Source organism: Tyto alba, unplaced genomic scaffold, assembly GCF_018691265.1.
Source record: "Tyto alba isolate M040663 unplaced genomic scaffold, T.alba_DEE_v4.0 Super-Scaffold_10, whole genome shotgun sequence".
NCBI lineage: Eukaryota > Metazoa > Chordata > Aves > Strigiformes > Tytonidae > Tyto > Tyto alba.
Genome location: NW_024881262.1, coordinates 11,206,864 through 11,231,801, shown reverse-complemented (window position 1 = coordinate 11,231,801; position 24,938 = coordinate 11,206,864). Strand labels below are relative to the sequence as shown.

Genomic DNA, 24,938 nt, shown 5'->3' with positions numbered 1-24,938 from the left:
GATACTATGCTTTATTGAGTCTTTACCTTTCTCTGGACTCCCTTGGTTATGGTCTGCAGCTAACCTGCTGCAGGCTGGCTTCTGGGGCTTTGTTTAACGTGCGATGATAGTTTGAGAGAGGGATACTCCCTAATGCATATCCCCTGCACAGCGTGAGCAGTGACATGATTTAAGATGAGTATGCCCGATTCTTTTAAGAAGTTCCACGTTACCATGTCAGTCGTTACAGGTCCAGCTAATCCTGCTGCTTTTCAGTTATATAACTACTGAAATGCCTTCAAATCCACATCTCATCATTTCATCTTTAGAGATTTTCTTTTTTTTTTTGTAGCTGGCTGTCTTCAATATTGTAACTTTGCCACAGTTTCTGTAAAGGTGTATCTTAATGCTCTCATTTTCCCTTGAGTGAAAAGGCATTCTAAAAAGGCATTTCCATGTAGACTTAACTCTTAGTGGGTTTATAAGCATGTGTAAGTATGTGGTCAGTGATGTTCTTCATGTTCCTTTTCCTTTCTATTTAGGGGTTGAAATAGAAGTATATGGGAATGTGAGTACTTAGTACGCTTCCTACTCTGCTGCTGACCTTAGGTATTTGTAGGAGCAGCATTCAGATGTTAGATCTCACTCTTACTCCAGTAGCTAGCTGTTTGAAGAATGCAGAGTGTATTGAGAGAAGACTGTGGTTCCTAAATTAAGGTGATTAGTCACCAGCTAGTGCGAATTCAACATACATGTGGATCTTTGCTGTACCTTAACTTGAAGAAATCCATCCATACTATAACTAGAAAACAGGCCTATAGCTAGCAGTGTGGAGCAGGTCGCCATATGTTCAAGCTAGTGAAACAGAAGGAGCGGAGCTGCAAAGCTCTGAAAATACAGTTGATGGACCATTAATCCAAAGGCTTCTCCTAGAGTCATCTTAGTTTCCAGGCACTTAATGATAAACAATTGAAGTGATGGGCTTTGCTCTTAAACTGTGTCTTGCAATGAGTTATTAGCCTGAGGAAACTCAAAAATGGTGTAGGGCAAGCTCCCTAGAAAAGGCTCACTGTGGAGAGGAGCAGAATGAGTCATTGAAAGCTGATTGAGCAATGCTGGAAAGCTTTCTGAGTCATGTTGCCTATGCGCAGCGAGCAGATGAACCCATCTCCTGTGGTGGATTTCTTCTTATGGGGCCTTCTGATTCCAGCAGCCATGAGTCACAGAATATCAGTCTCAAATTAATTTGAGCCCTGTTCCCTGCAGTTCTTAACCATTGCAGGCACTAGGATCTTTTATTTTCAAAGCTGAACTGAAAATAAAACTATTCATTATTTTTAAATGTATGGAAGATCATAGCAAGTTGGATCTGTACCACTAAAAACCTCATTCTAATTGCAGCGTAACCTTGAAATAGTTGAAACGAGTATCTGTGAAACTTGTACTGAAACACAAATGAGGATCAAAACAAAGCAAGCTTATTTTTCACTGCAGCTGCTTCAAGGAGAGACATTGTAATCTTAAAGAGCCATTCTTCTTGCTAGGCTTTAAGGAACTTTCTTTTGCATGGTGCCCTTTGTATAGCTTTCATCTCATCTGTTCATGTATCTCTGGGCTAGTCATTCTACCTCTTGAGTTTCCATCTGTGTGGATGTGCTCCCATTAGCTGATGGAAGTAACTGTAGTGGGGAGGGAGCGTGGTCACTCTGATCTTGTGTCCGGGAGGAGTGTAATGCAAAGCTTGAGCAGGAGACTGGAATGTTGTCGCTGTTCCCTGAACTTCCATTGTGGGCAAACTTGGCAAAGGTTGGCTGAGAACGGCACTGCACCAGACCGAACATCCTGTAAGCTGTGTTGATGCTGTCGTGCTGTCTGTGCTTGTGACACTTGGAACTCTTCAAGAAGATTCTGGATTGCAGAAGTCAAGCAGAGCAAGGAAGACTTGCTTATAATTGTGTTTAAATAACTTGTGCGCTTGAGACCTCTTTGGTCCCTGATGTCGGTAGATGGGAATGCAGCAAGGGGTTTATATGGTGTGTGTCTTTCAATTATTGCAGAGACCTATAGCTGGTACAGTTGGGTTAGTCATATGAAACTGTTTTCTTGAAGTCGCTGTCCTTAGCCCATGTGAATTTCGTACCTGAAAACACTTGACCAATTGTCTGACACAAATCAAGATATGTAAATAGCACTTAGATGTGAATTCAGGTTTAACCCATAGAGCCTGTAGAATTGTGGGTTTTTTCAGTCTTGAGGAGAATGATAACTAGTATGGAGGCAAGTTGCTACTACATGTGAAATAATGCTAGTGCATATCTCTCAGGTATATTTACGCAGGTAGGCATAAAACAAACTGGCAGAATGGTCCTGATCCCATGGCTACAGCTGTAGTAAGTGAAACTACCACCTCGGGAGTTAACCAGGGGTTCACATAGCACAGACCCAGTCCCTTTCTGACTTTGAGCAAGTGGTTCAATATTGAGCTGCGTTACCAGTATAGCATGGCTGGTATACATCAGTTGGTTGGTGGCAGATCTCTCTGCATGCTCTTGTTTTGTAGCAAATGAGGATTTGTAATAAGAGCAATCCTGGTCAGTAGTCACGGCAGGAGGGATGTGTGTAGATATGAGGGTATTCGGAGTAGTAAGGGCAAAGTAGGTCAAAAGTGGCATAGAGGTGCAGTGATGTGACTACAAAATAGCACACTAAATTCAAGGTACATAAATGTACAATGGTGCATATAGCAGGTATGTGGATTAGGGAGCAAAGGCAATTCTAGCTTCACCTGTAACGTGCTTAATCACCCTGAAGACCGAATTAGGTGTGATCTTGGAGTTTTCATAAATGATGAAATTGTTAGCTTCTTCCTGAGTGGTGGTTTTAAAATGCAAGTCAAATATTGAGAACCACTAGGAAAAGATCAAAGCAGGATATGTATGATTGTCTTACTGTCTGTATCATGATTTGGTTACATCTTGAGTAACTTGTGCAGTTTTGCACTCACTTCCAGAAGGAAAACAGGTAGAGGAAGGCACTGAGAAAGACCAAAGCATAAAGCAATTTCCCTGTGAAGAGCAACTGAGTGAGGTGGGAACATCTTATTCTGGGAAAGGGGCAATGAAGGCAGGGGAGGAGATCTGCAAAATCCTGAGTGGCCTGGAGATAATGTGGGGGCTGGTTCTTAATTGCTTCTTCCTGCACTTGAACTTGAGGCCATTAAACAAAGCTGGGGGAAGGAAGAAAAAGCAGACTTAAAACAAAAAGGAGGGTGTTTTACACAGTGGTTATAAAACTGTAGACTTTCTTTTTTTGCCATGGGATGCTGCCGATGCAGAGATTTGAGAGGAAACCCAGCAGATAGGTTAAAGGGATCCATTTAGAGTTCCAAAATAAACAAGCCGTTGCAGGGTGATCTCCTGGGGGCTCTCATCTTGACCTTTCCTTACTGTTACCTGACAGTTTTTGAGATCTTCCTATGAGAAGGCTTTTCATTTCCAACATGAAGCACGATCAGCAGTCTTCTACGTATCTTATAGTAATGTAGTAAATACTCAAATCAAGGCTTTTTCAGAAAGTGATTGTCCTGTCATGCTAGCAGGAGGCTTTGTCTTGTATATGCTGTGTGTCTGATCCTGTTGCTCATCAAGCAGACATTTCCATTATGCTAAAAATAGCGAATAAATTAATTTAAGCAGCATTAAAACCCAAGAGGGAGTTTTTTTTTTTTAAGACTAGGATGTGCTTTCTAGGAATCTTCTGGAAAGGGTTTGTAGGGTTGATATGATCCAGCTTTGACCAGTTGCATAAGCTTCCAGGAAACTGTTCTGTACAATTTAAGTCTTAAAGAGGATGCAGGAACTCACCTTCCCCTTTGGTAGCAATAGTCCATATCTGAACGTGGAAGCCAGCGCTATAGCAGACTGAAAAAATATCCTTTTATCTTATGCTAATTAAGAAAGAATTTTGTAGAGTGAGCAACAAGTTCCTTTCATTGTCATAATGGTCCTTTTTTTTTTTTCATCATGTGGCCTGTGTGAATGACCTTTCAAATGTTCACTGTGTTACAGCTTCAGCATCTGCCAGACTCATTGGGCAGCTGTTCTCAAACACATATTCCCCATGTTTTGGGTTCTAGCTGTGCATGTCACCTTTCAGTGGTCTCCTGCATGCCTGTTAGGGCCACATGTGCTTCATGTAAGTAGTTGTGAGTCTGTGGTACGGCCACTTCATTAAATTTGAGAACTGGATTTTGTCCTGTTGACTAACAGGATTGTTTCTGTCTTCTGGAATGAGGATGCTGGCCTTGCTGCCAGCCGTACTGTGTAGCCTCGGTCCCCCTACGTGGCTGAGTGAGCAGCTACGGAAGGCTTTTCCCACTCTGTAATTCCATGGGAATCTCCGATTGCTGCATCTGTCTTAATGGGTTTGGTTGTAGAAACTTATCCTGGAAGTAAATTAAATACTTGTATCCTGAAGTTGTAAAGTGTTGCTAATGGGAATGGAAGGAAAACGTATTTGAAAACCTCTTCCATGCTAGGTGGAGTCTCAGACATCAAATAATGTTGATAACAGTGCCACATGAAGCCACTGACAAGTGGCAGGAGACAGCCTGCTAATAGCTAACCAGCAGAATGTGGGAATGAAAGCTAGGTAGCTCGCTATTGAGCTCTGGGAAAATGACTCGTCTGTCTGTTTCTTGCTATTTTGACTTAACAACCAACTTTTTGATTCTTTTTTTCTTTTTCCTTTTAATGAGCAGAAGCAGCCATCTGGTAGCTGAAGACCCATAGCAGAGAAGTATGTGTAATGTTACTCTCTGAGGACTCACTAGGTGTAGTTAAAAATGCTGGTGTAAAGGCTTATGAAATTTAAAGTTTCTTTTTTGTCTTTCTGAAATTAAAAGTAGTGGCTGCACTATAATCTTGTTTTAGCACAGAACTCACATCTACAATAGTTCCTTCAAATAGGCAGCTACCTTAGTTTACTGAACATATTTTCTAGGGGATGTGTTACTCTTCATACTCAAAGTTCTATCCTGGAATTCCTTTTGTCCCTATCATGTGTGTTGCTTTTGTAGTCTCTTTTTTTCCTGACCTTTGAGATGATCTGAGGCTAGGTCACTTTAACTTTTTGCTGTGTTCCTGAGCAAGCACATATCAGTTCTTTGTCAGCATCTGTCTCTAGTCTAGCTTCTCCCTGTCTTTTCCACCCACCCCAGACAAGTGGGTGTAGGCTAACCCACCCTAACAGCAGTGTGGAGATGGTTGTTTATCTAACACTCTGCAGTGCTGAAACTGAGAAATACCTATGTGATCATCCCAAGACCTAGTCACGAGCCTTGCCCTATCGCATCTGTAGTGTTCTTCTCTGGACTAAGCCACCCAGGCAGTTGTTAGAGTGGGTATTATGACTTGGACCTAAGTGAATAGGAGTGCATATGACAACAGGAATGGGATCTGGTGCTGTGTATTTAAAAAAAAGTCTTCTGCATCAATAATGTTTACCAGCTTTGTAGCTCTCTTCAAAACAATCTTCCTTTGAAGCAAGAGAAGATTAGCGTTTTAAGAGGGTAACTTCTGAGACACTAACCCCCAATTCAAGTGTGTTATGGTTGAGATCTTGGCTTGGTGACATCTCAAACACTTGTGTGAACTGCACACAAAAAGACTAACTATGAATTGCATCTGATTTGTATCTCAGTCACTGGGGAGGTTGACACTTTATAGTAGAAATAAAGGATCTTTGCTTTGTTTCAGGCCTGTGTATCTTCTTGCATTTGGGGGATAGGGCAGGTACTACTGGTACTGCTACTTGTGGCTTGATCCACCCATGCTGATGAATGGAATGAGAAGTAAGCCTGCAGCTGTTTCGGGGCTAATTTTAAGCTTCAGTCCTGGCTACAAATTGCAATCGTATTCAGAGCCTCATGTCTTACAGGATGCATCGTAGCTCTGTGTACTCACCTAGACCTAAGGTCTTGAGTTGTTTCAGATGAGCTCAGGCAGCCTCTCAGCTGGGACTCTGTCATGATTCCTGCAGTGGCTCCTTAGGTCTGGAACAAGGCAGTTGGTTCCCAGTGGGTTTCCTCATTGAGTCCTTGTTATGGTGTGCCTCTAAGGGGCAGTTCTGCAGCAAATATGAGGGAACGCTGATCCTGAGACTGGCATGTAGTTAGGGCTTGGGTCTGTTGTAGTATGTACAATCTGTGCTGTGCATTGGAAACACATACTTTTCCATATAAACTCCAGCAGATCAAAAAGTACAATCTATAACTGCATCAATAAGGCTGCTTCCCTCCTCTCCAGAGTAAAACACTGTTTCTAATAGTTCTTTAAGTAAGGAGCTCTGTACTCTGCTCTCCAGGATGTAAGCATGAGTCAGGCAGTTGCATCCAGCATCTAAGCAGCAACTTGGGTCTCTAGTTGCCCTACTGGGCTTCAGCCATATGCTAGCCTGGCCAGATGTAACAAGATAAATTAGGTAAAATGTGCCACACCATCAGACTTTCAGGAATATTTCCGAGCATGTCCTCCCCTTGTCCCTCCTTCCTGCAATTTGCTGGAGTTCATTACTCTTGTGGCATCAAGATGTGTGTTATCAGGTCCTCACCACCACAGGTATTGTAACAATTGTCTTCTGGTTGAGGATGTGTGTGAAAAAGATGTCTGTGCCCTGGCTAGAAGCCAGCAGGTGTCAAAGTGTGTGCCTGCTAAACTGCTTGTTGCCATGCAGCCTACTGATATATGCCCTCTCTTACTTCAGGTCTTAAGCAACATGGGAAGAGAAGATTAAAATTCCATCATGATCGGAGGCTTATTCATCTATAATCACAAAGGAGAGGTTTTAATCTCTCGAGTCTACCGGGATGACATTGGGTAAGTGCTTTTGTTGCATCCCTGGTCTTTGCATTTCTATCTCATTTTGGTGCGGACAACAACCCAGAGCTGCTTTGTCTTGCATTAGCTGTGCATGCATGTAAGACTGCAACTCAACTTGCTGCTCTAGGCTTAGTTCAGAAAGAAAAAAGTGTTTGTTAAGCCCTGGTCACTTACGGATGATAGTAAAGGATGGCCTACAGGCAAACCTGGCACTTTTTGGACAGTAGAGATCTGGCTGTTACTCCAAATGCTTCAGCAGCATGGACTGCCACTGTGGGAGTCTACCAGCCTCACTGTAACCATGAAAACTTGACCAGAGCAGTAATGTGGGAACTGTCTACCATGCACTATAACCAGGACTCTGAATTTCTTTCAAACACAGATGTCTAGCATTAAGTGCAGGCATGCAGAAGACTCTGTGGTCTTGGAAAGTTATATCTGCAAGCAGTGTCATAGTAACCATGTTTGTATTAAAGCTAGTATTCTGTCCCCCAACTTCATATGGCAGCCTTGTTTGTAAAAAGCTTATGTTCACTGGGTAATTAAAGCTGTAGGAAGCACCAGAAGCCTTCAGTAGATTATGGGTGTCTTGTTGCACTTCACACAAGTGTTATGATACTCACATAGACTGGATCTGTACAATCCTTAGCCTGCTAGTTCCCAGAAGGGACCTTACAAAAAATTTGGTGCCTTATAGCACTATCCGCTGCCTACAAGGAACCCAGTATCAAGTGATGATGTTGCCTGGACTGAAAATCTTAAGTGGCTTTCTTGCACAACACTACTCTTCCTAGTGGGTTTTCATTAGTGTTAGGCATTAGGTGGAAGTTAGTAATTGAAGTTAACAGAGTTAAAGCATAGCTAGTAGAGGCATGGCTGCGGTAGGTGTTAGGAAGTCCAATGAGAGAGATCATTCTGGCCAGTTTGGGGAAAAAATAGTTTGTACCAGGTCTCCACAATGAATAGTGGTAGGATGTGCTGTGAAATAACTTTTTGCCATGAATCGCAAAAAACTGTCAAGCCAATCTGCCTTCAGACTGCTGTACTCTAAAGAGTGTCCCTTCTGGTTATGGATTGTCTAGTGTAGGTTAAAAATCTAGGTAGAACTAGTAGCTAGTGAAGGCTTGGACTGTTTCATTGATGGAGTAGTGGTCAACATGGTGTCTGTAATAAGGGCTCGTCTAATGAGCTTTAAATCTCTTGGCTTGTTCTTTGTAAGGCTGACTAAATTATTCCAGGACCTCCACACAGAGCTGAACCAAGGAAGCATTGTATTTATGAAGCAGAAAACTACTGGCTACAAAGTTTTGCCTCTCCTGATGTGCTAACTTGTTTCAGTCTTAAATACTTGTTAATTGAAGCTCTTCAAAGCAATTCATATGCCAGATCTGACTTTGTAAAGTTCCTCTAATGAATAGGTAACACAGTGGCTGAGCCAAGTCAGTCTGGATTATAGATAAAATTTTGAGAATATGTTGCGTGGGAGGCTAGGGACACTGTTACTGCAGTTTCTGGCAAAAATATTTTTTTGTAGCTTGCAAACTTAAATCACTTAAAGATAGGATTGCGCTCAAACAGATGTTTATTCAAGAAGGCCTTTTAATTTAAAGAGCGTTCTGGCTGTGGAGATGTAAACTGGGGAGTAAAGTAGTTATTTTTTATGTAGTGATCTTATTTTTTTTTTTGTCTTGGCTTATTCCTTTTACAAAGTCAGTGACTTGTGTTCAGTACATGATAAAGTACTTCCTGCTGGCTGGCCAGACAAAACCAGAGAATGGGATTTCCTGCCTGATCCTGTCTTAATTTTTTCATTTGGCAAAAGATGCCAGAAAGATTCAAGTGTTTTCTGTAGGTCTTCAGGAGTCAGTGTTCCCTTGAGTGAAATCCTCTATTCAGTTCCTGTGAAAGTGTCAGTCTTGTGACTTAGGTGGAGCTGGTGCTGGCTATTAACCAAGTTTGCTCCCCGAGGTGTTAGATTCCTTCTGAAACATGCCTTCAAACCTGGTTGGGAAGTTTTTAGATGTGCAGCCTTATAAAACAAGTTGTCTTGAAGTGGCTGTGTCTCGTGGTGTAATCAAGTAACTGAGAATCTTGCCGTTTCCTAGTCAGAACATGAGCATCAATACCAGGTCTACTTAAAAGCTGTTAATATCCTAACCTTCAGAGGAAGGTAGGGAAGGGAATAGCCGTGATACTGTAGCTTGTACTCAACTCTGCAGGAGTTCTGTCTCCAACGAACCAGGTAATAAACTCGTAGAACACTCTACAGTTCTTCATTCCTAAATGATAGATCTGAAAGGCTGAGGACTGAGCCCATCCAGCCTGTTGGGAGGTAGATTGAATAGGGAAAGGATCATAGCCGCTGCTTGTCTTCGTGAGTGGTTGACTTAAGATTCCTTGGTCTTGGCACTTGCCTTTGGCATTCTGAAGCCTCATTGTATGTGTTGGGAGAGAATAAAGGTTATCTGTTGAGAGAGAATAAAGGTTATCTGTGGTTATGAGAACCCCAGCCCTTGCACAGTTTAAAGACTTTAAAGACAGAAATACCACAAAACTTGAACTTTCTTTGCTTGCAACTTAGAATGGCTTTAGTGCATGTAGTGCATCTGTCCATACAGCCGCTAGCTGCATGCATAAGCAGCCTCTTAAAAAAAAAAGCAGGGTGGGGGGCGGAGGGGAGGCAAAGCACTATGCATTTAATTCAGGATACCATGGAGGGCTCTGTTGTAATCATGTGCCTTGTACTTCAGTGACATAGTCATTGGGAGAACCTACCTGCATTTAAGAATGTAGCTATTTAATAAAAATAAGATATTTGAAACTGAGCAGCTTACATGACAAACTGCATGTACTTTAAACATAATAGGCATTTGGTTTCTGAGCTTCTAGTACATCACTTTGGCTTCATGGCTCTTGATCCTTAAGGAAAAAGTGCAAGCTGGATAGAGCAGTGTCTGGATCTACAGGACGTGCCATATCTCTCCAGATGTGCTCCAGCTCTATCAAACTTGCTGTATTTCCTGTTAGCTGGACCAAGCCACAAAGCATCAACCTAAACAGCTTCAAATGAGAAATACTGTCATAGAAATGCCCACTCAGACTTGCAGCCCTGTTCCAAGGCAGACTGGGAAGAAGATACCTGATACTCTACGGTCCTCAGGTGATGCCTCAGATCGAGGCTTTGGGGTTTTTCCCCTCTAAGGCCTGCTACATGTATTAGCAAAGCAGACTGGGTATCACTGATGTGATACGGATGCAGCTCATCTGGACTAAATGCTCAGTTAGTTCTAAAATTCAGCCAAACACAAGTCTGTCCACGCTGGCAGCCTGACCATGGCATGTCAGCGTTGTGCCTTGCGAGGGCTTCATTGCTGCCACAGCTTGTTACTGTCCATCCAATACCACCTTGGCCTTTTGTGCCCAGGAGCAGGGGGAGGGGGTGCTGTTTGGTCTCTTCTTATCTCTTTGGATTCATTGTGCCTTGTGTGTGTGTTTCTAACCCTTTCTCTTGTTGCTGTCACTCCTCCTTTCTCCGCTGGCGCCATTTCTGTCCATCCCATCTCATTGGCTGCTGTAGCAATAGGTAAGAGACGCGTGGTAGGCCATGACTGGCACTGCACAGTGGGCAACTGGTGTGCTAGAAAAGCTTCACTGACCTGAAGCTTCTTCTCTGGCATGCATCAGTCTGGTTGCTGGTTCTGGTATTAGTTCTAGTGGGTTAGAACTTGAGGCTGGGAGGGCTAATGCTCCAGAACAAGCTGAACTTTCCTTGCAGGGCTTACCGGAGGGGAGGAATGGGGCTTTTAGATACTGTCACTTTATAGTAGATCAAATTACTTATGCAAAAACTAAGGTAGAAATGAAGTATTTACTCAAACTGGTGAAGCTTCTGGAGCAATAAAACATTAGAAGTGTTTGAAGGCCAGAATTTTGCTTATGGAGGAGCATGTTTATTGATGAAGCTTCTACATATGTACCCAAACCTTCAAGGAGCAAACATGTGCTGTGGTAGTGTATGTTCCTTTGAATATGCATTGTTTTCAAACTTGGAACTGTCTACTGGATTGTTGACAACCCTCAACGCTTACAAGCATTTGTATACCTGTATCCTTGCTTGTGAGGATATTATTACTGTCTGCTCTCAAACATGGTTCTGCGTAATCAATACCGTGACCTTGATGCTGCAGTTGGAAGACCCCCTGTTCTATATAGTGTCTGAGAGTATGAGTGGTAAAGCATAACTAGATGAGTCTTGGCTTGGTGTGTACACTATGGCTTTAAGTCTCTGTCTTGTCATATAAAGCACTCAGGCTTCCTTCCTGTGTTCTTAGGACTGGTAGACTTTAACCTAATTTCGGGAGTTTATCCTGGCTTGTAGCTATGGGTTAAGGAAACTCTAGTGTGGAAGAACTGGCATCCATAATGCCACTTATACATCCCTGTTTACCCAGGAGGGATTTGTGCCCTGTCACTAGCATGTAGGCAGTTTGGATTAAAGATATCACCAGGTAGGGGAAGCTTGCACAGCACTGTGCAGAACCTCTGTATTGTAAATGGTACTGGAGCATGCAGTGCATGTAATACAGAGCTACTAGCACGTTGCACAGTGGGGACCCTAAGTCCATGTTCAAGAGACCTGTTCTGAAGCCTAGCAGGCTTGAGAAGACATGTGTAACTGGAAAGCCAAAAATGTTCCTAATCCTGCTTGCTGCTTTGAGCCTGCCCTCCATGATTTGTGGGGTATGGAAGCGAGGTGGATCTGAGAACTGAAGCTCCTTTTTGTGATGTACCTGGGCACTGACATCTGTCAGGTGACCTGAATAGGCTTTGCTGTGTTTCCCTCGGTGGTATGTCTGGGAGGAACTGCCATTGACAGATATCTTGGGAGACGACAGCTTGCTTTGGGCAAGAGTATGAAGGCCTGGGCATGCAGAGTAGACAGTAGCTAGATGTTTTGTCAAAACTGGGCTGTTCTCCGAGCCATAAGCTGCTACTGTGTTCCCAGATATGACAGTGCTAGCAAAATTAACTGAAGGGAAGGTCCCTTTGCCATCTGACTCCAGATGAAGGTTAGCTTTTCCTTCTGACTACAGTTACACTGTACTCCAAAGCTCCTTAGAGACCAGCGTGTGCTCTCCTTTAGCTTGTGCACAATTTAATGTCCACCTCTGCTCAGAGCCTTCACTTGTCCATCTTAGAGGCGTCCGCAGGCACCCTTCCTAAGTGAACTTGGTGTATGTAGTTCAGTGTCTGATTGTAATTGCATAAGCAGAACTGTGCAGCCAACTTGTTTTCACATACGCCGTGCTAACTAATCTTTGGTGGTGATCTCGCAGGCGGAATGCCGTTGACGCCTTCCGCGTCAATGTCATCCATGCACGGCAGCAGGTACGCTCGCCAGTCACCAACATCGCCCGCACAAGTTTCTTCCATGTCAAGCGTTCCAACATCTGGCTGGCTGCTGTCACCAAGCAGAATGTCAACGCTGCCATGGTATTCGAGTTTCTTTACAAGATGTGTGACGTGATGACTGCCTATTTTGGGAAGATCAGTGAGGAGAACATAAAGAACAACTTTGTGCTGATATATGAGCTGCTGGATGGTGAGATGTTTCTCTTATCTGCTATGTGATAATGCCCTTGGTCATTCTAAAGCTGTTTGATGTCATAATAACCCTTAAAGTATTTTTAACGTGTGACAGTTCAAAATTACTTGTTCTGCTTTCTAATTCCACCTGTACTGGAACTGTGGATAACATTTCAAGCAAGTAGCTTTGTGTTGATCATGGCTCACTTTGCTGAAGTGTTGGGAGCTGTGCTCTTGTATAAATGAGGGAGCTCGTACTGGGCCCCAGCTCCTGAGTGGATCCTGCGTAGATGTAGGGCTATCATTATACTGAGGTATATAAAGAGGGCTGTCATTAGCACCTTTAAGGCCAGCCATGCCAACTAGTGCTCAGGTGGCTCTGGCACTGCATGGTAGCAGTCACCCCAGGCTGCAGCTGGTTGCTGCTCTTGGGGTCAGTTCTGAACCAGGAGGAAATCAATAAAACCCAACCTGTTCTGTCCCAGCCCTACCTCCCCCAGTGATGCAGCTCCGAATTTCACCACAGAAAAATAATACAGTGTCCCTTTAGCTGCTCATAATATCAGCCTGCTTGTGGAGATTGCCCTTGAGCCGTCTCTGTTTTGCATAACGTGAGCACTTTGATTTGGTTATGCTTCAATTTGTTTCCCAGACAATGAACCAGCACATGTGTGTGTCCTGAGATTCTTAGCCAAAGGTCACAGTAACTGATGGTTTCTCTGTGCCTTCCAGGCAGATTAAAAGTCTGCTGTTTCTCTGCTCTGGTCAGTCACTGCTGTCTCCTAGTAGGCACAGTGAGATCAAAACCTGTCAGTGTGGTGTTACTCAGTATTCATGTGAGTGGTGATCTCTTGTGAGTTGTTGCCTTTCTCTTTAGGGGAGTGGGTGTTAAGTTCACTGTCTGTGGTGAACATCTGTTTCTCTCCCACACTGCTCATCCTGCAGTGCCACTATTCTGCTGTTTTGGTTTTGTTTGTTTTTTTTTTTTTTTTTATTAAGTTTTGATTTTTTTATTACATCTTCATACGGAAATCAAAACCTAAAGAAAATGCTGTGAAGATAGATTGGTCTGCTGTGAGATAAACCTTCTTTATTGTCCCTTGGATGTTTTTAGACATGTCCACAGTGTACCTTGTGCACGTGGCTAGATTAGTTGATAATTAGTCGTGAAGTGCAGTTGTATTAAAACCAGCAAATCCATCAGTTGGACAGCTTTCTAGCACCCCTCCTCTCCAAAATCCTCCTCTACGGGGAGGTCAATCTACCAAGACTGTTTCTTTTCTCTTGGTAAGGAATGCTCCAGCAACTTATTCAGAAATTTAAGGTGTAAGCAGTGTCTGTGCACTAATTGGCGCTCTCCTTCTAGAAATGGTTAGCATGGTTGGCATGTTTATACCTTGCAGCTCTGAACTAACCTTCTTTTACCCTTCTGTAGAAATCCTGGACTTTGGCTATCCTCAGAACTCTGAAACAGGGGCCCTGAAGACCTTCATCACTCAGCAAGGCATCAAGAGTCAGGTAACTAGAGGAATTTTGGGTACAGCACTGCTCTGCTGATTAATTTTCTGTCAGCCTGTTCAAGAAAGTATTGTCTTAATTACCAACTAACCATCTGACCTGTGCTAAGTGGAGGTGCCTGAGTAGGTTGAGAACACCTTGACAGGGATGTAGTTCAGTGACATCTCATTCTAGGTGTCTCTGCACTTGTGTGACCTCATGTTCCCTGATGCATGGTAAGATGCAGGAGGAAGGGTCCTGAGCTAGGATAATGGTAGTCCCTTGCACATAAATGATTGCTGTCTTCAGGTTCTGCTCTGTGTCAGCTTCTGACAGAGGATAAACAAATCTACCGGCTTGCTGAACCAGAAATAGCTCTTCTGTGTATGAATCTCGCTGAGCAGGTCTGTTTTCCACCAGCCTTCAGTGCTTTGAGCTGTCACACTTTCATGCCTGCCTTGTAATGAAGCAGTCTTCAGCCTTCTGGATCTTGCTGTCAGTCAGGAAGCTGATGTTATTCTGTTGCTGCCTGTAACATCTTTGCAGATCAGCATCAGTACAGTCTGAGATTTCTCATGTTAGACATGAGAATCTACTGTGCATTTGGCACAATATTAACCCTTGCAACAAAGTTTACATGGAGGTACAAGATGAAGGGCACCTGCAGGGAAAAGACACTTAAACTGGGCTGTTCTTGGCCTGTCTTTTAAACTAGCTGCAATCCTATTCCAGGCTACTGTCCTCAAAACTAGGCTTCCCATCTTGGACAGCTCATGCTCAACCTCTGAAACCAGAGGACTGTTACAGTCACTGTTTCTTGTGTCCCCAAGGAATATTGCTCACCATGTCCATCTAACACAGCTATGCAACTCATTATGAGGACTTAGGCTAAAATTCAGTCCTCTCCCCTGTGTAGCAGGTGAGTCAGGAGGAAAGCTGGGAGTCAGGTTGTACTGAAGCTGTCTGCTTCTGTTTGTACCTTGGGGCTGAAGCTTCACCCAGATCTGTGCTACAAAGTGCTAAACAAGAGCCTGCCTGGCAACTGTTCTCGTTTAGGATAAGCAGAGGCCAAAGTCTCTGGAGGCTCTGTTTCAACTTTGTTTTTCAGCACTGAGTTCCTAAGAACTCATTTTTAAGCTTTTAATCTACTAACAGGAAGACTAGCTGCATCCCTCAAGGAGGAGGTGAGAGAGAAGCTGCCTCTGAGCAACGTATTTCCTGCTAGAACAGCAAACAGTGTTTTGCAAGAGGGCATGAATATATCAGTGGCCAGATGTGAGTGCATCCGGTCTCAGTCCCCTATCCCAAGCTGTAGCGTAAATCACTGGCTTTCTGCAGCCTGACATTTTGGGCAGTCAGCACTCAAGATAGCTGAGTCAGCTCCTGTTCCTAGGAAAACTCAAAACTAACCACCACCCTCACTTCCTTCCCTAGCTCTTTTTTTGCTTTTGGCTGTTTTAACAAACCCTTACACTGTTTGTGTGCAAACCACTGTCACAGCATCTTGCTTTGTTCAACAGCAGGTTTAGTCCTTCCTTTAGAAAAAGGAGTTTGGACTTCAGCTTTACATAAGTAAGCAGTTATTCTGCTCTGTATTGGAACTTTGTGCAGCCCAGTTCAAAAAGCAGAAGTAATCCTTTCCAGGCACAGTATGACAAGGGCAACAATTGAAACGGTACTCGCCATATTTCCTTGCCTGCTCTCTGGTACACCTAGCCTGCAACTCCTCCTGCACTTACAGCCACCGTCTGGCAGGTACCTCGGGCCAAAATCTGGGACTGGGTGGCCTGTCATCCATGTTCCCTTCTCCCTGCTTAATTCCTGATGGTGCTTTCCCTGGGCTTGTCTCCTACTGAATTTAAGAAGCAAAATCCACAGTTGTGGCTGACTTTCCAAACACAGCTTTTTGACTTTGTTGTCAATTAAAGATTTGAGGCATACTGAGCTGCTGCGCTCTGAATACCCACCCTGTATGGCTTCAGTGGTCTTTCCAGGGCTGGTGATGCTGGAATACAAGATCTGGGGTTTTTTGGTGTTTTTTTTTTTTTTTTTTTTTTTTTTTTGGAAAGTGGGTCTGATATTGCTGTGTTGCTTGCCAAGGGAAGTACCTCTGTGCTCTGGGAATGGGGTGATGTGGAACATAGGTTTTAAAAGGTGCTGGTGTGCAACATTGGTTTCACTTCTAGTCCCTACCCATGAAGTAGCCCGCTACTCCAACAGCAGGACTGCAGGCCATGCTGATGTCCTGTATCAGAACTGATGCAGGCGTTGGCTCAGATATCTTCCTCCAACAGAGGCTAAACCTGCTCTTACAGCTCGAGGTGGGGCTATGCTCCCTGTACTCAGTCGCTGCTCTTCAGATCCTGTTTGCATCTGTCCAGACTTCACTGACTAGGTGAATGCTGTAATTCTCTTCCCCTTTGAGTGCTTTCTGGGAGTGTGTTTCTCCAAAGCTTAGACATACTTTAGTGCTAAAATGCTACTGTTGCTTTTTGAAAGTGAGGAGGGGGCTGCCACCAGCTGCAAGAGCCCAAGGAACCTGCTGGTGCCTGCTTGCCTTCAACCTAGTCAACATGCTGACAACTTAGTACAAGGAGCTGGATATTCTTATGCCATTTTAGCTGACTTATTCGTCCAGCACAGGGAAGCGCCGAGTACTGAGAAATTTCAGACCCAAGTGCTTTCTGACCCTTGCTTAAGGAACACTCGTGTTCCTGGGTGATCTCAGCTTTGGCACTCCCCCGGCATCTGCTTCCAGATCCATCCAGTCACTTTCTGTAGTGACCATTAGATGTTCATGGCACTGATGCTGCTGCAGTGGATGGAAATGTCAGCACATGATCAGTGTCCCTTTGGAAGCTAGAGAACGGAGTATTATATCTACGTGTGCCTCTTGTTCCTCTTAAGCCCAAACAAAGCATTGAACAAGGCAGATAAGGAGCTGGGTTTTTTGTGGGACATACAAGGGAGGTACTTTGTACTGCATTGAGCACTTACCTAGGCAGTTCTCAGGGGAGTATAAAACTCTGTCTCTCCGATGTTACGATAATGGCTCCACTTGCTCAAGGAGTGACCATGTGTGTGGCAAGATCATGTGTGGAACTAAGCCACTGCTGGTTCAAAGCTGAGATCATGTACTGCCACCCTGTGGGCCCAGTGCAAGGCTGCTGCGGCAGGACCTGCTGCTGTGTTGTGCAGTCATTGTGGCAGAAGAGGCAGAATTAACAAGGATATAACTTTGTACAGGACCCAGACTTAAGGTGCCTGCAGTCCTGGGTGCCTGGTACTTCTCATAGTCTGGGTGTCTGTGCCATGATAAACATCCAGGGCTGGCTGTGGGAACGGCAACATGAGGAGTCTGCTCTGCGTAGGAACATTCCTGGGAGTGGTATTTGGCCAGTCTGTCACTCCTTCTGCTCTTCCTTGTATTTGAGTGGTGCATAATGGGCCAAGTCTGAAAAACTATTTCACTGCTAGGAGTGCTGGGTTTCCTGAGGGGAGCTAAAGGTCAAAGCCCCTCATCTTGTTTGTGCTAATTAGCTACCTAATTAATGATGAGCTGGCCTGCTTTGTTCCTGTCCTGAGGTAGCCTTAAGCCTAACCTGCTCTTTCTCCCTTCCTCCCTTTTCTTGCTATTGACCTGCTTGCCTGTTAACCCTGTGTGCACCACACTTGCTGTTATACATCTACTTCTTGACTTTCTGCGTGTGACTGGATCCTGCCTGTAGCATCAGGTAGGAAACCTCCCTGTGCCTCTCAACACAATCCTTAGTACTTTTAGGAGGCTTAGAGCCTGGATCCTGTTAGATGCATGTTAGATTAGTGTTGGTATGTAACTCTGACTGTAGTCATTAAGAAGCAGTCCTTGGGAACCAGCTGTCTTGTGGCCGTAGGATTTCATGTAGGATAAGGGTGTGAACTGGCCTGTCAGCTGCTTCTCTGCTTAATGTGGATTGATGTGACAGTCTCAGACACGATTGGAATGTCATTGGTGGATCCTACGCCTCCTTGCACCTAGATGTAGCCTAATGGGCTAGCTAACAAAATGGAAGAATAGTGCCTCCTGTCATGACCAGTTTTCAGTTAGGCATAGAATTGGCTGTATTGAGAATGACCAATTAATTCATGAGGGGTGTGACAGATACCTAAGTGTCAAAAAAGTTGTGTGTAATAAATAGCAAGCAGTTGCTCTTAGATTTAGAGCAAGGTTCCTCAGCCTTTTTAAATTTATCTAGAGGTCTAAGTTGTCATTTATTCCCTTCAGACTAAGGAAGAGCAGTCCCAGATCACCAGCCAGGTGACCGGACAGATTGGATGGAGACGTGAAGGGATCAAATATCGTCGTAATGAACTCTTTCTTGATGTGCTGGAGAGTGTGAATCTCTTGATGTCTCCCCAGGGTAAGTAGGAGGTGTTGAGCTGGTATCCTCCCCTTCAAGGTTTGTGAGCAGGCACTTGGGCAACTGTTCTGAACTGCGCTCTGCTCTTTCTATACCAGGTCAGGTTTTGAGTGCCCATGTCTCTGGCAGAGTGGTGATGAAGAGTTATCTGAGTGGAATGCCAGAGTGCAAGTTTGGCATGAATGACAAGATTGTAATTGAAAAACAGGGCAAAGGGACTGCGGATGAAACGGGGAAAAGGTAAGAGGCGTTGGGATACAAGCCACTTGTCACCAGGGACTCTTATGAAAGGGCAGCACTTAATAGCTTTTCTGATCTGACAGACAAAGCTGATCTCCCCTTCAGATGTTACTGCTAACTTTTCTCTGAGTAGGTCAATTGTCATGCAAGCTACCAGCCTGAGGGCCTCAATACACAGGGCTCCTCTACAGCTCTTTAAGCATTAAGATTCAATAGTTAAGTGTGAAGTTGTTGCAGCTGGAAACACCTTCCCAAGATGAATTTTCCTAGGATTTGTGTATATAACAGTTCTAGTCAGTGCAGAGGCTGTTTGTTATTCGTAGAATGCAGTAGTAGTGTTCCTGAGGAATGGTGAAGGTAGAGCTGACTGCTCTACCTGGACTGTTCCCACAAACTAGAACAGTTGACAGGCTAATGGGGTAAGCTCCTCCTGCTGACACAGAGGTGGTCAGTGGCCATGTGGATTGGAGGCTCATCCCTTCTGGGAGCCTGGCTACCTTCCTTCCCAGCTGCACCTCAATCAGTACCCACATTGAAGCTGAAAACAGGTCTTAACCCATTTCCAGCCTTCCTGCTTGGTGTGAAGAGATAAAAGCAAAGGGACTGCCACTTTTCTCTCACTAACCATTTGCAATTCAACTGTGTTTCTCTTGGTTGTTTGTTTTTGTTTTTTTGCTGACCCCCAGTGAATTGGGAAGGTAGATAATCTGCTTCAGCTGTGTGTGCACTCTGCTCTCCCCTTGTCTTGCTTGGTGTGACTTGTGCATGTAACTTGGATCTTGGACACTTTCCATGATGGTTCCTGTAAACAGAGCTGAGCTGCTATTTGCCTTTTCTCTCAGAACCAAGCCAAGAGCTATCACTTCACTGTCACCTTTAAGCCATCTTTCCTATACCTGAATCTAGCTAGTAAAATGGATGAGCCTCAGGTGGCTGCTCAGTGGGGATATACTCTAGTGAAAATGTCACCTGCGTAGGCCTCTGAAGAGTCAGTAACACTGTCCCAAAGCTGCTGTGCCATGAGTGCCTTTGTCTGTAAATGTGCTATGTTCTTGAGTTACATAAGCAAGGTAGACAGGGACTCCTGCTAGGTTGTGGTTCTCCAGTGGGCAAGAGCTTGGAGGAAGCATTTAGTTATGAGGTAACCAAAAGGGACAGATGCTGCCAGTTGCTTTTTGGCATCTAGCATGTGCCAATGCCAAACCCTGAGTAATGCTCCTGGAGACTTGAAGCAGTGCTAGGCAGCAGGGCTTTCCCAGCAGTTTTCCAAAGAAACAGGAACTAGTTGACTAACATTGTCTGTCATCTGGGCAACAAATTATGAAAGACTAATCCCCACTTATGAAGCACAAACTACACCACTGGGTTGTGTAACTAAACAGCCAGTCAGTCTGGGGTCAGTCTGCTTCCAGTTTGTGTAGGGAATGGTGGTTCCTAGGGCAGTGGAACCTGCCTGTAGTGCTTATACTATCTCACCACACTTGCATGTTTGTCCTGTTACTCCCAGCAGTTGAGGCAGCCTAGATATCACAATGCTGCACCTTTTTTACACTGCTGTCTCTTCTGTTGTTACTGCATTCTCATTTTCTGGTCCCTCTCAGTAGCTGAGAGATCTTGGCTGACTGCAGGACCAAGGAAGGTGAACCCAGTACAAGTTCAATGCAGGTGGGTTAGGCTAGTGCACCTAGATGGACAGATGGTAGCTGTTTAGATTTTTAGAAGTGAGAGATACAAACATTTATGGTGTAATATTGTGGTCTTTGGCAAATTGGTTCAGAATCAGACCACCTGTTAGCAGTGTGGAAATCAACAGCTGTGAAAGAGAACAGGAAGACCCCAAACCTGGCATCTCCTGGCTGTGTGGCAGTGGGATAGCTTTGTGGACAGGAAAGTGCTTTCTCTCCTTTGAACTGTGCTGCAAGAAGACTTGGGGTAGCAGAGTTGCCTTTGCAGTACTGAGGTGCTGCTGGCAGGCAGACCCAAGCATTGTGTTGCTGGCTATGATGGAAGGGTGCTCCTCTGATCTTGCTCCTCTAATATCTCTCCCCTTTTGGGAGAGGAGGGAGAGAATTCTTTTAAACAAGCTTCCTGAAATACATTTTTTTTTTGGTGGTGAAACATGGAAAGACTGAGCCAAGAGGCTACTGTCCCCTAAATCTCTCCCTTTCTCCCCATTTCCTGGACACCTGTGATGGCAACATGCTCTGTAGAGTAGTTTCTGCCTGGGCAGACTTTGACTGCACCAAGATATCAGGGCTGCAGCTTGCACTTGTTTAACTGTGTCTTGTGTTTTTAGTGGCAAACAGTCAATCGCCATCGACGACTGCACTTTCCACCAGTGCGTGAGGCTCAGCAAGTTTGACTCTGAGAGGAGCATCAGCTTCATTCCACCAGATGGAGAATTTGAGCTTATGAGGTACTGTGGTGGGAGATGAACAGGCTGGTGTTGGCATCTGCTTGCTGCTACAGCAGTGTTGCTGTTCTCAGGCAGACTTGCAGCCCCTGAACACCTAGCAAATATGCACTTGCCACCTTGTTTTCAGAGTGGAATCTGTAGGGTGTCCCACAAATCATTCTGTTACAAATGTGGTGGAAGCCCAACTGCATGGTTTTCTTTGCCACAACCATAGTGTTGGATGTGGATTTCCTTACCCTTTAGCTTGCTGTATCTGGTTTGTTGTTTTTTTTTTTTTTTAAACACTTAAAGCTGCTGCCCTTGAACAGGGCCATTGACAGGAACCGAATATAAAACTCAAGCCTCAAGAAACCATCACTGCCCTACAGCAGCAGAAGTCTTACTGCTGCTTCTTTCTGGGATGGCTCCCTTTCCGGCTGATGTTTCTAAGCTGTTCCATGTGTGCAGAGACTGTCTCTTTAGGAAGGTGTTACAGTTTGAGACTCTAAGGGAGTTAATGCCTCAGAGTTCACCATTGCTTCCATCCATGCAGATACCGAACCACTAAGGACATTATCCTTCCCTTCCGTGTGATCCCACTGGTGCGGGAGGTGGGTCGGACCAAGCTGGAGGTGAAGGTGGTGATCAAATCAAATTTCAAACCATCCTTGCTGGCCCAGAAGATAGAGGTAAGAGAATAAAAAACTATGGTCTCCTGTGCCTGGGAACTGTGCCTCTACTTTGTCTGCTGCTGCAGAGTCCTCACAGATGAGTCCTCAAGCTTGTACAGGATTAAGAGAGACAGCTGAATGCCCCACAAACATGTGGTGGTGTTGTGCTGTGGAAGGGAACTGCCGTAGAGTAGCGAGATGGAAGTTGTTTTCAGTTGCATAGCTACCTTGGCAGAGGCCTCATTCACTGCAGCAACTGTTCACTTAATGTCTTGGCCACTGAGAAGTTCGTGTTCTTCGGTTTGCTTGATCTGATGGTATGTCAGACAGGCAGCAGGTTATGAGCTGTATAAGACAGGCTAAGGGTGGCTTTGAAGCTTAGTCTCCTCTGGGAAAGGCTTACTGCTGCATAGCTAGGCTGTCCCAGAGCCTGGTGCAACCAGACCTCCCTGGCCAGCCTGGCATCCTTCCTGAGCTCATCTGCCTGACACTAGACAGGTTTCCTGCCGACCGAACAGGAGAGCTGTGCCCTGTTCCTCACTGACTTGTGGATTCTGAAAATGCTTGAACCTTTACTTCAAAACAAGAAACTGAAGAGCTAGCCTAGGATACCTTGTGGTAGCTGATGTTCTCTGGGCCCTGAGATGGGAGAGAGAAGCCCAAGGGGTCCCAGACAGGCAGTCTTCCCCTGAGACTGCACAGAGTGCCCAGGCTGCCATCTCCTTGCCCCTGCTCACCAGGCTCTGACTTCCAGGTCCGGATCCCAACGCCCCTCAATACCAGTGGAGTGCAAGTCATCTGTATGAAAGGGAAGGCAAAGTACAAGGCCAGTGAGAATGCCATTGTCTGGAAGTAAGTGAGTGTGTTGGGTCTGGGGTGCTGCAGGGCAGGGCTTGGGAGGCAGAGTCTGTTTAGTGCTCCCAGATGCCCTGAGCATTTGTAAGTGAAGGGGCGAATCGGCTCGGGCACCTTCTTACTTCTGGGCTTTCTCTGATAGGATAAAACGTATGGCTGGAATGAAAGAATCCCAGATCAGTGCAGAGATTGAACTGCTGCCCACTAATGACAAGAAGAAGTGGGCTCGGCCCCCGATTTCCATGAACTTTGAGGTGAGTCCCTGTCTGCCTTGCAGGGTGCAGCTAACCTTAGAGAAGCTTTGTCAGTCTGTTCCCTTCTGCCCTCGTGGAAATACCACGGGTTGGAGTGCTCCCTGTCCCAAGCTGACATGTTGACTCTTCCTAACATGAGGCCAGCCAGGTGGCAAAGCTTAATGGAAGAAAATTGCCCTTAAAGCCACTAGAGTCTGTCACCATGCATGCAGGGAGTACAGAAGGGAATAGTGGCTCTTGATGTCCATTTCTAGATGCATAGCCCAGGGGTCCTCTGGAATTTGTGTACGGAGAGCATCTTATCCCTCTGTTCCAATGCTCTGTTGCCTTTCCCTTTCTCAACAGGTCCCGTTTGCGCCCTCTGGGCTGAAGGTGCGCTACCTGAAAGTCTTTGAGCCAAAGCTGAACTACAGTGACCATGATGTGATAAAATGGGTGAGGTACATCGGCAGGAGCGGGATCTACGAGACCAGATGCTAGCCCCAGCAGGCTGGCGGGCTCCCTCTTCTCCAAGCCATCCTCCGTCTCTTCTCAGTCTTCAACTACATTCAGAGAAAACATCTGCCTGGTCCCTCTACACAGATTGGAAGACCCTGTGGCTCACCTTGGGAGCGGACTTGCCTGCCCGTGCTCAGTTACCACCCACGCTGCAGCTGAAGTTCAGAACCCAGTCGCGCGCAGGGGTGCAGTCAGCCTCCTGCTCCCCATCCCAGGGTGGGGAAGGGCTAGTCTAACTCCCATCCTCTCGTGATCTTTCTAGGGAACGTCCACCATTAAACTCCTCTTCTGTTGGTGTCTCACTACTTGCATCATATCCTAGTATTTTTGAAGTTCTTGTGCATATGTACTCGTAGAATAGACCTAAACATAGACTGGACAAATCTGAGTTGAAGTTACCCTGGCTTCTGTACTAGCTATTGCTGTTGTGGTAGATGTTGCTGGCCAGTCCGAGATGCCTGGGGTGGTGAGTTTGTCGGGCCTCCACCAGAGGAGATGGTGGGCTCACCAGATCTCACCACCACCTTATATTTCTTGCAAAGTCGTCAGTATAGAGTCCTGCCATGGGAAGGTTTGTGACCAAAAAGGATGAGGGTTTAGGCTCTTGCTGGTGTGTTATGTGGGTGGCACAGCATTTCAGGTCCTTAGAGCACTTACCCCCACCCACTGCTGGCGCGAGCCAGTCTGTCCTTTCCAAACAAATTGGAAGCATGGCCCCTCTGTCCCAGGGGGTGCGGGTCAGCTGAGCTCTGTCAGGGAGTGAACAGGGTCTGTCCTCTGGGAATCTAAAATGTGGCTGGCAGTGAGAACCCCCTGCCCCAGCCTGCCCTCTCCACACTTCTACCAAACGCTTCTGGGCCATAGGAATGCTGCTGCTACCCACAATCCTGCTTCTGGTAGTGTGGTCTCCATTTTGTACACTTTGTGATTTGTCCAGCTCTGAATCTAATAAAGTATGTAGAACGGAGAAGGCTGCCTGCGCTGCTGTTTGGGACTTGTGGTGCCCGCTGTGCTCTGGGCCTGGGCCAGGGTGTCTGGGGACTTGCTTTTGTTGCTTCCTCAGCGCTGGGTGTTAGTAAGTGAAAAGAACAAGTGATGCTTTTGTTGCCAGCTGTGCCAGCACTGCTGCCCCTGGGGAAAGGAGCGTGCTCTGGGCTTTACCCACAGAAACCTGCAGCTGGGCTGCCCTGACCCTTGCTGCCCTTGTGGTAAGGTGCATCCAGGCCTGGCTTCTCTGCCCGAGCTTAGCCTCAGGAAGCCTTCATAACTTTTCCTTGGCAGCAGCTGAAAAAAAAAACAAAAAAAAAACAAAAAAAAAAAAAAACGAGTTTTCCGTTTTGACATGGCTTTTGGAGGCTTGGGCGCAGGGCGGGACCCGTTTCCTTGCTGCCCTTCAGCTGCCAGCAATGGCTGTGCCCGAGCATCGACACAGCCACCGCGACCTCTGCATTAAAAAAAAAAAAAAAAAAAAAAAAAAACTAAAAAATGCCAAAACACCAGGCCGGGGTGTGCAGTGACTGGGGTTGGAGAAGCTGAAACTTGTTTTTTTCACTGAAAGGGGGAAGAAGCCTGCTCGCGCCGGCCCCGCGCTGCGCACGCGCGCGCACCCCCCCCCCCCCCCCCACACACACACCCCCCCCCCCAGCCTCCACTTCCCAGCGGCCCCCGCGCGCATGGCGGCCGCC

General features: G+C 45.6%; 1 protein-coding gene across 8 annotated transcripts in view; it reads left to right on the top strand.

The window, feature by feature from the left end:
• Positions 1–24,220, top strand: part of AP2M1 (adaptor related protein complex 2 subunit mu 1) — a 29,145-nt gene extending 4,925 nt beyond the window's left edge. Inside the window, exons 2-14 of one of the 8 annotated variants that reach the window (XM_032982356.2) lie at positions 6,742–6,854; positions 10,435–10,440; positions 12,194–12,459; positions 13,879–13,961; positions 17,669–17,674; positions 18,205–18,340; positions 18,439–18,580; positions 19,267–19,278; positions 20,877–20,996; positions 21,529–21,664; positions 22,401–22,498; positions 22,644–22,755; positions 23,101–24,220. In XM_032982356.2, the coding sequence (XP_032838247.1) occupies positions 6,781–6,854; positions 10,435–10,440; positions 12,194–12,459; positions 13,879–13,961; positions 17,669–17,674; positions 18,205–18,340; positions 18,439–18,580; positions 19,267–19,278; positions 20,877–20,996; positions 21,529–21,664; positions 22,401–22,498; positions 22,644–22,755; positions 23,101–23,235 (1,326 nt within the window). In that variant the 5' untranslated portion in view covers positions 6,742–6,780 and the 3' untranslated portion in view covers positions 23,236–24,220. Of the gene's footprint in view, positions 1–6,741; positions 6,855–10,434; positions 10,441–12,193; positions 12,460–13,878; positions 13,962–17,668; positions 17,675–18,204; positions 18,341–18,438; positions 18,581–19,266; positions 19,279–20,876; positions 20,997–21,528; positions 21,665–22,400; positions 22,499–22,643; positions 22,756–23,100 lie in introns of those variants that run through there. The other 7 variants (XM_032982357.2, XM_042793978.1, XM_032982359.2 and 4 more) reach the window with 7 other exon arrangements.
• Positions 24,221–24,938: the final 718 nt, after the last annotated feature.